The 13,600-nt window shown below is 62.2% G+C and overlaps 1 protein-coding gene across 1 annotated transcript; it reads right to left on the minus strand.

Annotated features, from left to right (window-relative positions):
* Window positions 1-4,322: 4,322 nt before the first annotated feature.
* On the minus strand, window positions 4,323-13,047 carry IHH (Indian hedgehog signaling molecule). Its single transcript, XM_072342460.1, has 3 exons — window positions 12,296-13,047; window positions 8,388-8,649; window positions 4,323-6,037 (listed from the first exon to the last, which is right to left on the minus strand). Exons 1-3 carry the CDS (start codon window positions 12,596-12,598, stop codon window positions 5,376-5,378), a joined length of 1,227 nt encoding a protein of 408 aa, XP_072198561.1. The 5' UTR covers window positions 12,599-13,047; the 3' UTR covers window positions 4,323-5,375.
* Between the last annotated feature and the right edge of the window lie 553 nt (window positions 13,048-13,600).

The following is a 13,600-nucleotide window of genomic DNA, read 5'->3' on the forward strand; positions in this document are numbered from 1 at the left end:
AACCCACAACACTGCATAGAGCGGCTCACATCCAACCATCTGCCAGCAGTGCTGTAGCTCTCAGAAGCAAGCCACAGGGCCCAGGGTAGCATCTATAAGTGCAGTTCTGTTTTACAGCCCTGCCATTTCCTCGCCATCACCTCGGGCAGCAACGTAACACCCCTCCACAAACCCAGCCACCCCAAGATCAAAGCCAAGGTGCCGAGGAAAACCCACAGCCTGATAGAGAACTACCAGTGAGGACCAGACTCCCACCTTCCCAGGATCAAGTCTATCCCAGACACCAGGCATAGACAAGGCTGTGTCTCGATTCGTATCTAACCTGCTGTTCTGGTTGACCATAGACCACCAAGCCCTATTGCTGGGGTTGTGTGGTTGACTGGGTTACCCTTGGTTTCATGGGAGCCCCGACCATCACCTGCTGCCCCTATCTCTAGGCTCTGGGAAGCTGCAGGAGGCCAGTGGGGAAGGTAAACAAACCACCATCCTCACAGTGATTTGTGATAAAATGAACAGACCAGAAGTCACCTGTGGGTGACCCAGGCACGTTAACCAAGGGGATAATAGCTCTTAATCAACCCTGCAGCAGTGGGAGTCCTAGCATGGCCAGCTCAGTGTCCCCAGTGGATCCATGGCTGTGCCCCAGGCTTTGGCTTCTAGGAGAAAGGCATTGTATCTAACAGCCCGGCACTGTTCAGGAAGGTGAGAGGTATCCTGTCAGCTCTAGGATTCTCTATTTCATTCCTGTGGGGTTGGAACTACTCAGTCAGAGGGATGGGAGCCAGGGCTGAGCTGTGGGTGCAGCATAGAGTGATCCCCCAGAACAGCCTCACCTCCTCCCCTCTAATGGTCTTTCCATGGAGTCAGCTCCTAACCTGCTCCCAGGGTGACTGGATAAATCAGCTGCTTCTCCCAGGACCTTGGGCTCTAATTAATGTCAGCTCATTAACGAGATAACGGCCATTTATTACCCTGTCTCCCTGGCTGCTGATTAACCCTTTCCCAAAGCAGGAGGTGGTGATGGCACCGGGCAGGAATGGCAGGGACTGGTGATGTCTCTGCAGTGACACCCAGGGCACCTCAGTAAGGGGCAACAGATGGAAGGACAGGCAAGAAGGACCTTTCTAGGTCTGCAGAAGTGACTGAGTGAGGAATGGTTGGGACCAAGTAGTGTGGCAGGGGGTCTGCAGATTAAAGCTGCCAAGCACCTGGGTTGTCACCATCCCTGTGCCTCAGTGTCCCCAAGTGGCCCCAGAGAAGAGCACGGCCAAGACCCAGCGCACAGACACACAGTCACAAAGCCTGACCTGGCAGAGCAGTGGGGCAGAGGGATCTGCCCCAGGGAGGTGGGAGCCGTCTCTGTCCTTGACCTGTGCCTGGGCAGGAGCAAGGGGCTGAGGCACAGCACCTCCACGCAGCAGCGCGCTGCTGGGCTAATGCTCCCTTACATCAATCACGCGGCTCAGCGGCTCCCTATTAGCGGGAGCAGCGGCTGGTTAATCAGGCTGAGGGCCTCGGCTCGTTAAGCTGACACCTCCGTTGCGAGAGTGAGCCATGGGGGCACGCAAGGTGCCACTTATTTATTTTCTTCTTTCCCAGGGAATATATTAAACAAATTAAATTCCTGGAGTGTTGGCTCAGCACGGATCGTTCTGCGCCTGTGCCCAGCAGTGAGGGACTGCCCTCATCACTGCTGCAGAGCCTCCTTTGCAATAAGGCACAGCTCCTCCGTTCCCACCTTTCCCCCCATTCTTGGGCACGGTCTCTGTGCCCAAACATCCCCTTCACCTTCTTCGGGATCAATCGCCTCTTCAAAACCCAATGCCCTGGAGGCTTCGGATGCCATTTCCTTACTGCTGGATGTATTTCAGTGCTGCTCCAGCTCTCTTTGCGATAATGAGCATGGATGGGGGGCTTGGACTGAGATCATCATTTGATTACATATTGACCATTTGCAGCTCTTCCCTCTGCCACCACCTTTGCCTTCCCCGTCCTCCCTGCAAAACCTGTGGCAGCCCACTCCATCCCACTTCATCTCATCCCATCCTGCTGCATCCCGTACCACCTCACGGGATCCACAACATCCATCCCATCCTATTGCATCCCACCTCATTGAGACCCAACTCATCCCACTATCCCCATCCCACCCCATCCCACTCCACCAACCCCATCCCTTCCCAGATCCCGAACCCTTCCCTTCAGCTGCAGTCTGTCAGCACCTCCTCAGCTCAGGAGCAGTCCCACCTTTTGCTGGGGAGGGGGAAGGAGGGGGGGGGGGGGGGGGGTGGCGGCTCCCTAGAGGTTAGCAAAGAATTAGAAATAATTTAATTTACCTCCCTGTTTGGGCACATTTGATGAGCTGAAAGGCCCCTTGTCAAGCAGCAAATCCATCTTCCTCCAGCTTTACATCAAATTTCATTCACTAATTAGAAACTCCTGCCCCAGAGCGTGCTGCCCCCGCCCCGGCCACCCCTTCTCCCCACCATCACCATTATGAAAATAAATCGTTCCATTAGGTGCATTGTTGTGGTGGTGGGGCCCAGTTATTAGAGCGGGAGGGAGGGCGTGGGGTGATTTATTAAGAGTCCTGATTAAAGCTTTCCTCATCCCGCATGCTCACACAGTGAGTCCTGCTGTCCTGGGTACCCCACAGCCATGGGGAAAAGGACAGCATAGCATGAACAGTGCTGCAGAGACTGGGGTCCTGCCCCTGGAGCTGCAGTGCTCCAAAAAGTCATTAAGAGAAATTAAACTAATGGAAGTGACATTGCAGGCTGGAGCAGACCGAGCTGCAGCACCCGGCAGTGCTGGGAGGGGGTGAACATGGTGATGAACCCCTTCTGGCCCTGAGATCCCCCTGCTCAGCCCTGCTCTTGTCCCACAAGCAGAAGATGCTTCTGGGGTGCTCCCTTCTTCCCTATGGCAATGGCACTCTAATGCCACTGGGAGCCCAGCGCAGGGCTGGAACGGGAGCAAGGCTGCAGCAGAAGGCTCTGGGGAGAGGGACAGACGGGAAGGCCGGGGACGGGGCTGCCCCCAACCCTTGTTAACATCGCCGGGCCTTGTATCCTTTTCAAGGCTGTGAATAGGGGGTGGGACCTCTCCTCCCCTCAAGTGGGGCCGGCAGGGGGTTAAGGCGCTCAGACAGCGCTGGATGGGTGTGGAACTGCCGCGATGCCCCAGATGGCAACATGTGGGGGGGTTCTCCCGCCGCCACATGCTCTTCCTCTCTCCCCCGCCCACAATTCACATGGTAATGAGGACAAATTGATGGGGAGACAGCCATTGTGGTACCCTCCCCGACCCGGCCCTTCTGCCGGCCACCCACCGGCATCCCCATCCATCACCAACCCATCCATCACAATGCAGCAGCACGGGATGGGATGGGGCACTGGTGGGACCCCCTCACCGGGACTGGCATCATTTTGTCCTCACTGTCCTTGCCATGGGGCTGTATGGGGCTACGGGGGAGCTAATGGGGCTTCAGGAGGGGAAACAATCCCAAATCTTATTTCTGGGTCCCCTCTCTCCTCCTTGCTGCCATAATCTGGGACTCACCCACTTCCCTGCTCCCACCCCAAAGCAGCCCCCTGTACTCACAGCATCCTCTAATGGGGGCAAAGACCATTTCCTCTGTGCCCACTGATACCCACCTGGCAATGGCACAGATGCCCATCTGGTCTGGCAATGCCCACAGCACCATAGGGCACAACTGGCACATGAGGGGTCAGGCTCAGCACCGGGCTGGTGATGAGCTGGCACGGGAGCACGGCCAGAGTGTCCCCTCTGCCCCACAGCTCCTGCCTCGGGCTCCCGTCATGCAGCCCCTGATTGAAATCTCACTCCATAAAGCGCCTCTCCAAGGCCTGACCCCAGGTCCTCCAGGGACCAATTTGTCCTTCCCTGTAATAAGAACCTAATTAAATTAGCCATGCTACCTCGTAGAGCCCTTAAATTAGACGCTGTCATCGAATTGCTGTACACTCACTGCGCTATGGGGTCTCGGGAAAAGCCCTGCTCCAGCTCCACTACGGGATCAGGGCAGGGATATGGGGCAGATATGGGGCAGGGGTGCGCAGACAGACAGGTGTGGGCAGGGCAGGAATGAGGGGCTGCTGGGGTGGTCCCCACACTGAGCACAGAGCATGGGATGGGATGGAGAGGGGACCCCGACAGCATAGATATACCCCACATAGAACGTCTCTGTCCCAAAGCGGCTGGCCCAGCTCTCAGTGTGCTCTGCTCACCCTGGGGGCTGCAGGCTGACCACACTGCACCCCCCCATGGGGCTGGCTCCCCCCACACCACAGCTCGCAGCACCCGCCTGGGAGATGACAGATTTATTGGGCCGTGTCCCCGACCAGGAAAGGTACATCCAGTGAAGAGACAAAAGTACACCTGCTGTCAGCTTGCTTCGCCTCGGACAACAATCATCATCAAAACTGTGCTTTAAAATAATCTTTAAATAATTTCTGCTTTTCATTAAAAATAAAATAAAAAAAAAATCCCCCCTCCCAAATAAACCAGCTTGCCCACCCATCCCATTCCCCTCTTACCCTGCACGCGCCCATGGTGCCTCCTGGCTATGGTACATACAAAGAGCAGATAAATAAATAAAGACGTGTGACTGTGGCTGTGGCTCTGACGGGACCCCCCCAGGCCCCCAGAGCAGGCAAGCAGCAATGAGATACCCTGAGGGTGTGGGGTGCTGGAGCAGAAGGGCAGCACCTGGGGGGTTTATAGCTTTGGGGTGCAAATGCAGGGATTGGGGCTGAGCCTGGAAAAGGCAAAGAGGGAGCTGCTTCCTCCATGCTCCTCCTGCAGGGCTGCATACCTAGGGTGCGATCCCAGAGCAGCTCCCCCTTGCTGTCACACTGTCCCTGCAGGCAGGGTAGCTACGGTGCTGCCTTTGGGTCCCGTTTCCAAGCCTGCTGTCCTGGCAGCACCACACAACCAAGTCACGGGTCTCACACCGCATCTACGCCATCTCCACCATACAAGGCGCTGGTTTGGGTGTGCCTTTCTTTCGGTCCCAGTACCCGCATCCCCCTCTTTCCAGCTGCCACAATCCAGGGCTGGGAATGGCATCACCTCACAAAGCACCTGGCCCTCCCTCCCCAAGCCTCCCCATAGGGCTGCAGCTACTGATAGCCCTGGGTGCAGCCTCTGGTCCTCGCTCCCCAGCCCTGCACACACACACACACATCGCACGCACACACACAAATAGCAGCATGTGGATCCCACCAGCAAAGGGATGAGGAAGGGGCGTGTGGGGCAAAGCCCCCACAGCTTGGGGGTGGATGCAGCCCCCCAGCCCAATGTGGGCTCAGCCGGGGGTGGGTCGCCACACTGCCACCTCCTCTGCTGGTACACCCTCAGCTCTCGGCCTGGGGCACCCCCAGCGGGTGGAAGCTGTCAGGGGGCAGCAGCATCCTGCCCAGGCGGTAGAGCAGCCCCGAGTACCAGTGCACACCGTCGCCCTGCACCCCCGGCGCCCCCAGCAGGCTGTGATAGAGCCGCAGAGGCCAGAACGCCATCTGTGCCAGCTGCTGCTCCCGCACCACGGCGAAGCACGAGGCCACCATGTCGTCCACAACCAGCGTCCCGTGTCGCGTCAGCGGGGCGTAAGCCCCCACGTCCATCCGGCCCCACACCCCCACCACTTCGGCAGGCTGCAGCTCCCCTGAGCCCACCGCCACCAGCACGAAGTGTCCGGGTTGCACGTGGCTGGCAAAGGTGGGTCGGAATTGGGCAGCGGGCGCCGAGGCGTTGTCGGCCACGAAGAGCAGGTGGGTGGGCGTCAGGGCCAGGCGCCGGGGCGGCTGCCGAGTCTCGATGACGTGGAAGGCGGTGAGGGCGCGCGGCTCCTTGTCCAGGAAGGCCAGGAAGTCGCTGTAGGTGGGCCGGCCTGCCCCGTCCATCGCCAGCACCCGCTGGCCCGGCCGCAGTGCCCACAGTGGGGTCCGGGCACCATTCTCCAGCGTCGCCAGCGCCCGCCCAGGGAAGCAGCCGCCTGTCTTCGCAGCAGCTGAATGCTCTGCACAGGGAGAGAGCAAAGGAGAGGGTTACCCATCTGCAAGACCCCGAGCATCTCCCCACAGTGCATGGAGGCCCCATGCTGCCCGGCAAGGATAACACTGCCCCGGCATTGCCGATGCGCACAGCTCCCTGCACACAGCCCCACATCTGCCGCTGTGCTGCCAGGGGTGCCGAGCTGTGCCTGCCAGCAGCTGTGACCCACTGCAGTGCTGCTCTGCAAAGCAGGGCCCCCAAATCAGCTGGTACAGGGAGTGCCCTGTGCAAAGGGCAGCCCCAGGGCAAAGGGCAGCACAAACACACAAGGCAGTGGGGGAAGAACCCAAAGCTGCAAGCCCTGCACTGCGTGCCCAGGGTGTGTGGGAACTGCCTGCCTGTCCCCTAACTGCCTGGGTACCACTCAGGGATGCAGCGAGGAGCAGTGGCGGGATGCTGCACATAGCCCTACAGATTGTCTTCATCCCATGCTGCAGCCCCCTCCTCCCACCTGCTGCTCATTCCACCCTCCCTGCACCCCCTCTCTGAGCTGGAGGGAGGTGTCACAGCCCACAGCCAGGACAAGCCACCAGGTTCTCAGTTAGAGAACACTGTCTGACCCAGTTAGGGAACGCTGGCTTTCCAAGGAGCGGTGTTCAGCCCCCCTAGCAGCCCTGTCTCTTCCAGTCCTCTCTTAGGTTCTACGTGATGCCCTCCCACCACTGAGGCACACTGCCCAGGATCCAGCCCCAGCCTACCCCGTTCCCGACCTAACCCAGCAGCCTTCCCCCAAAATTGCTCAGCCCCCAGCCCCCAGCCCCATGAAGAGAGTCACCCATCTGTGGGACAGAATCCTTTTATTGCTCAGACGAGGTGCAATGTCTGCCCCGTGCCTGCTCCCAGCAAGGGACAGGTCCCCAGTCCTGCACCCCACATCCCCAGACAGGGGCTGGCAGAAGAAGGGGGGCACCTGTTAGGAGCGGGGGCACAGGCACCAGACACGGAGGGGTGCGTGGGTGCAGGGGGACCCAAAGAGACACAATACATACACCAGGCCACGTGGCCATCCATACAAAAATAAAAGCCATTTACTACGAGGCAGCCCGGCTGCCCTCTGTACACAGCGCTGGGGGGCTGGGATCTGCACCCCACAACCTCCACCACACTGCCCCGGGGTTCCCCTGGCTTTAGGGATAAATACGGGGGATCCACATTCACGGGAGATTGCTGATGTGAGCGATGAGGCTCCGACCTGTCCCCCAAAGCCCTCCAGGAGCTCGGGGCCCCGCTGGCAGCATCTGTCTTCCATCAGTCCGGGGGACACTCAGAGTCTCGGTCCTTTTCCAGGGGCACAGCCCCACTCCTCAGGCCAGCCCCCACGCACCGGGGTCACGGTCCTCGCTCCAGAGCCCGGCCCCGCTCCTGCGGCCGGCCCCGCCGGGCTCCCCGGGATGGGGGAACCCCGGCGCTTCGCCCACGCTTCGTCCCTCTGCTGCGGGGCCGCGTCGCTTCCTCTCTGCGCCGCGGTCGCCCCACGTCCATCGCGGGCCGTCCTGGCATCGGGGATGGGGTCAGCGCGGGGGGACCGGCTGCCGTCGGGGGGCGTCGGGCCGCTGGGCGCGGGCTAGGGCGGTACGACAGGCACAGTGCGCTGGGAGCCCGGCTCCGCGGGTGCGCGCGGCCGTGGGCGGGCCCGGCGCTTCGTCTGTCCCCACGCACGCGCAAGCCCACGAGCAGCGGGGAGCTCTCCCGACCCGTCCCGGCAGCCCGCATGGGTGCCCCGCGCCGTGCGTGGGCCGCTGCTGCCCTCTGCCGCACGCAGCCAGCGCGGCCGGGAGGGGACGGGAGTTGTGCGGGACCCCGAGCACAGCTCTTGTCCCCCGGCGGTGCACCCTACACCGCCACATCCTGCAGCATTGCCCCGCACGGCACCACCCGAGAAGAGAGCAACGCCCGTGCGCAGCACCCAGATCCATTCCAGTTTCCCGCAGCCCCCAACACCCCTCCACAGCAGGGGCCTGACTGCGGGACGCCTTTCTGGGGTGTCCTTGTCTCACAATGGCCATGGGACACCCCAGAGCTGGCTGGGCATTGCTGTGGAGAGCAGGGCTGAATGGGGACTAAGGGATTGCAAGGGTAGGGGAGGCAGCAGTGATGGGCACATGGGGGGAAAAGGGTGTGTAGGGTGGGGAAAGGGTGGAGAGAATGAGCATAGGGAATCTGCCCCGTGGCACTTTTGGACACAGAGCTGTGCCTCACGCCCGGCCCCACTGTCTGGCACAGCACTCCCCTAGCAGCACCCCATCAGCCAGCCAGGCTCACAGCACCCTGAAGCATGGGGCTGCCCCCCAGCCCCGTGTCCCCTCCATCCTTACCTGACTTGACGGAGCAGTGGATGTGCGCCTTGGACTCATAGTAGACCCAGTCAAAGCCAGCCTCCACGGCCAGGCGGGCCAGCATGCCGTACTTGTTGCGGTCCCTGTCTGACGTTGTGATGTCCACAGCTCGGCCCTCGTAATGCAGCGACTCCTCCGAGTGGTGGCCATCCTCATCCCAGCCCTCTGTCACCCGCAGCTTCACCCCCGGCCACTGATTCATGACGGAGATGGCCAGGGAGTTCAGGCGGTCCTTGCAGCGCTGCAGGATGGGGGGCACAGTCAGTAAAGGGCTTTGGGGTGGGGGTTCTGCCCAAGTTGCACTGTGCTTCCATCGCTGCCCCAGGGGCACAGTGGCCTCACAACCTCATCCATCCTGTCCACATGGCATGAGCCCACTTCCACATGTCCCTGACACAAGGGCTGAGGAACAACAGCAGGTCCTCAAAGCCCCACAGCTGGTGGCCATAAGGGCCAGACAAGTGAGCTGTCTGGCTTAGTCCTGTCCTTTTCTTGTCCCAAAGCAGCCCTCAGAGATGCAGCCCTGTCCACTTCCCCCAGCATAGCAGCTCCACCTGCAGCTGCGTCATGGATGGGACTAAACCTGGTCCAGCTCTGCAAGTACAGCCTGCACTTTGGGTCCCTCCTCTGCCTGTAAGAGGGATGGAGGTCAGATGGAAAAGGTGCAGAGAAAACGATATAGATGGTACTGAGGTGCTTCTGGATAAAATGGGGTGGGTGGGCTGACTGCCCACTGGGGAGTACAGGTAAAAAAAGAAGGACCAGTTGTGGTCCCATATGGGGTAAGTCCTGGGAAGCATGAAATGACACAACAGGGCAGCAGGCTAAAAGCAGACACTGTGGGGGATGCTTCATACGGTCACAGCCTGGTTCTGGATCTCCTGCTGCAGACTGTCATGCTGGCAGCAGCACACGCAGGTCATGAGACAGTGCCACAGAGAGCGTGAAGCGGGGCTGCAGACTTGCTGCTGGGTTCCGAGCGGATCAGAAAGGCCCTCGCACTGCTCCTGCAGGGAGATGCCCCAGTAGGTTTGCCCTCTCCCTGTCCCCCATCACCCGTCCCTACTCTGGAGTGCTGCTCCAGGGGAACTGCACTCGCTCTTGGCACGGCACGGGCCCTGGGGAGGGCAGTGCCCGGCAGGCCTTTGCTCCACATGGGGCAGGGGAGCGCCTCTACCCTCGTCTCGTGGCTCCCTGGGCGTGGGGAGATAAGGCAGGAAGGTGTTGGACAAACAGTGCCCAGGGGAGCGGAGGAGAAGGGAGGGGAGCGACTTTTGTCCTCAGCAAGCACCAGCGCGGTGCCACTCTGTGCAGGCACGAGGACTCCAAGGACCCCAGTGAGAGGGTTCGGGGCCGAGCCCTGCAGAAGTGAGGAGCCCCCGGTGCCACACTGTGCTGCTCCAGGTGTCCCCTCACCGCCCTGCTCTGGGACCCGCTTGTCCCCTCCACTCTCCCGGTGCTCCCTACAGGGGACGCACGCGTACACCGAGACCCTCCAACTTCTGTCCCCCGCCGGGACGCCGCCTGACTCCAGCCCAGAGACAGGCCACCTCATCCCCAGAGGTGTCCCCGCAGCGCAGCACCAGGCTGGCGGTGTCCCGGAGTCCCGAGCCGGGCGGCCCTGCCTGTGCCCACGGTGGCCAGCAGGTGTCAGAGCGGGCAGGGAGCAGGAGGGGACCAGCGGGCAGAAGGTACCGGCAGCGAAGAGCGACGAGAGGTGACAAATAGGGAGAAAGAGGGAGAGCAGGTGAGATGCGCAGGGAGCGGGCAGGGACGGGCAAGACAAGAGAAGACCCTGGGGATGTCAGGCTGGGCTGAGCGGAGAGCTGCTCTATGCCACCAAGCACTGGCATGACTCCTTTCTCATGCCCAGACTGTGGGCAGGACTGAGTCCCGTAGCAGAAGTTCTGGGAAGGACTGGATGAAGGACACAGCTCCGGGGCAGGGCAGAGCCATCGGGAAACCCGGGACTCATCACCTCAGCGCTGGGGTGCAATGGGCCACAGCTGCCCCCACACCCAGAGCATGGCTAGGAGAAGAATGGTCACCCTACACCTGCCCCCAGGTGAGGATTATCCCAGAGGAAGCCAAAAGTCCCACTGCAAGCTGCCCATGAGAAATTAATCACCTCTGCAAAGATGGTCTCTACACCATGAGCGTCTGTGAGGGGTGATGGGGAGTGGGGTGGGGACACCGTGGGGGCAGGGGGCTGGGGACATTCCTGGGCCAGGCAGTGGAGAGAGGTGAGGCGAGCTCTGCCTCCAGCCTTATCTCAGCACCTCCGAGTGGGACCAGCAAGAGCAAACACACTGGAATTCTTGAGGAAGATGAAACGATAAAGTAAAGGCGGGCAGAGAGCAGCATTACCCACCCCCCTAAGCAGGCGGCATCTTCCGGCTGCCTGGGACACCCAGACCCTTGGACTTGGGGAAAGAAAACAGGTTTGAAGTGAGTCAACAGCAGTAAAAGCCAGGGCACTGGGGGAAGGGATGAGGAGTTGGGTCAATGGCTTTTTCCAGCCCATGGCAGGGCACAGTGCCCGAGCTCCTATGTCTGGGAGCATCTCCCACAGCCAGGGGCACAGGATGAACCTGGAGTGCTGTGGGATGGAAGCGAGATACCAGAAGTCACGCCATCTCCTTGGCAATGGGGACAACCCTTAGGACACTGTGGTACCCACGGCACCCTCAGGTTACAAAGAATGGCAGAGTTCACTGCTTCCTCAGCGTCCCTGGGTATGAAGCTGTTCTGCATCGGGGCTGCAAGCACAGGTGATCAGCAACTTACAGGGGGAACTCAACCCCTCTGCTGCGTCCCCTGGTCTGAAAACCTCCCTGTGCCATAGCTCCTGCCCTTGGGGCACACAGGGTTACAGAACTGTCAAGCCAGCACCCACGCCATTCTCCTTTTCTTGTCACCAGCACCTCGGGCAGAGTCCATGGCCAGAGCCCGGCTCAGCTGCTGCCACCGGGGCCATCCTGCTCACACGCCCATCCCCAGCCCTGGGGTGCAGCAGCACCCATCTGCTCCCCGCCTCCTCCAGCAGCTCACTCGGGCTGGAACCCCGCACTGAGGCCGATGGCCAGGTTTCTTATAACAAGGCCGTGTGGCTCCTTATCTGCATTCCTGAAACCCTCAGGCATTCTCCTGGCAATATTAAAACACAGAATAACCTTCGTCCGGCATCACCCCCTCCGCCCGCTGCCGTCCTCTGTCCCGTCCCCCCCCTCCTTCCCTCTGGCTCAGGGCACTTTGAAGCTGAATGCAACAGCAAAGCACTTGCAACAACCGGTCGTTCCCTTCTCCATACCCAGGAGGGGCAGCCCCATGCCAGGCACCCTTCGCCATCCTACTCTGAACACGAGGGAAGTGGGGGCACTGAGGCATAGCACTGGGGACAAGGACAGCGAGTGGGATAAACCTGCCGGTCTGCCCACTCCTCGCCAGCATGCCGGGCTCCGTGCGCTCCCGCTGCGCCCCCCAGTAGGCAGAGTAGAGGTGCACAGGCAGGATGAGCACAGCGGGGCAGGGGGCTGCCAGCCCGGGCGACAGTGGGACTCGGTTCGGGGGACAGCAGAGCAGTGTGCGAGCGGCTCGGGGTCACCAGACACACCTTGCGGTGTAGCAGCCGTGAGTCCTGCCACCTCGGGGGCCGGGGTGATGCCGGCTCCGGCTCCGGCTCCTACGCGCCCAGCCCCGCCGAAGGGACAGAGCAGCGCGGCGGAGCAGGGAGATAGATGCCCGTGCGGCACCGGGATGCCCGGGGCAGGATGGGGCGGCCGCAGCGCCGGTCTCCGCCTCCCGCCCGAATGAACGGGCCGTGCCGGCAGCCCGGTGCCCGCAGGTGCCCGGCGCGGGGGGAGAAGCGGGCGGCGGCGGGGCCGTACCTGGGTCATGAGCCGGTCGGCGCCGGTGTTCTCCTCGTCCTTGAAGATGATGTCGGGGTTGTAGTTGGGCGTGAGCTCCTTGAAGCGCTCCGAGTTCCGCGCGATCTTGCCCTCGTAGCGCCCGCTGGCCCCCAGCGTCTTCTCGGGCACGTTGGGGCTGAACTGCTTGTAGGCGAGCGGGATGAGCTTGCGGGGCGGCCGGCGGCGGCTGCCCACAACCCTGCCCGGCCCGCAGCCGCGCACGGCAGGCGCAAGCAGGAGCGCGCACCCGCTCAGGAGCAGGAGCAGCCGCGCCGGCTTCATGGCGCGCCCGGCGGCCCCGGGGCGGCCCGAGGGGGGACCGGCGGCTCCGGGGGCCCCGCTAGGCTCGGCCGCCGCTCCCGCCGCCCACCCCGGGGCTCCCCATGCGGCGCGCAGGTGCCGGTGCGGGTGCGGGCGCGGCGGCTGCCCGGCGCGCTCCGGCTGCCCGGTGCGGCGGCCGCCCGCTGTCGTGCCGCTCTGAGCTGCCGTGCCCCGGCGGCGGCAATAAATAGCGAAGGGCCGTTTGTTTTGGCAGGAGAGCGGCCGCTTGCGGGGCGCGGGGCTCGGCGCTGCCGGAGCCCCCCGCGGTTTGCGCCCTGGCGGTCAGCGCTGCGGGGCCGGAGCCGGAGCCGGAGCAGGAGCCGCCGCTGCCTCCGCTCCCCGGGCAGGAGTGAGAGGGGAAATTGAAGAGATCCGGGACCGGGAACCGCCAGGACCGCACCCTGCCCGTGTCCCAGCCTCCCAGTGCCCTCCCTCCCTCGCCTCCTCCCCGCGGAACCTGCCCCGGGCCGCCCGCAGCCTCCTCCCACCGGCCGAGCCCCGCAGCCCACCCCGCCACCTGCCCCTCGGGGCCGCCCCCGCCGCCCGTCCGGCCCGCCGCCCCCCACCCCGGGACACCCCCGGGCACAAGGTGGCACCCCCGGGGCTCCGGCCCCCGCCGCGCCGCCTGCTCGCCAGGGGCCCGGGCCTGCGGGCGGGGATCAAACAGAGCAGGGAGGCAGCTGGTTGAAATTTAACCACAATATTCTCGCTCCCCATTGTTTCCAGGGAGGCCCGATATTTCCACAACAGGATTATGGCATCTGATTAACTCGCTGAGACAACAATGAGGGGCTGGGATGGGCTTCCCCTTCTAGCTGCCAAAAGGGGAAAGTAAATACAACACCCTGATTTCAGGAGCGAGGGTTCACGGGGCCCCCCTGGTTCTCCCCCAGCTGCATGCCTGGGAGGGGTCCGGCTGCACTCTGCTTGCACCCCTGCAAGTTCCCTATGTCCTTCCCAGGT

The sequence above is a fragment of the Excalfactoria chinensis genome, chromosome 7 (assembly GCF_039878825.1).
Source record: "Excalfactoria chinensis isolate bCotChi1 chromosome 7, bCotChi1.hap2, whole genome shotgun sequence".
NCBI classification, from domain to species: Eukaryota; Metazoa; Chordata; class Aves; order Galliformes; family Phasianidae; genus Excalfactoria; species Excalfactoria chinensis.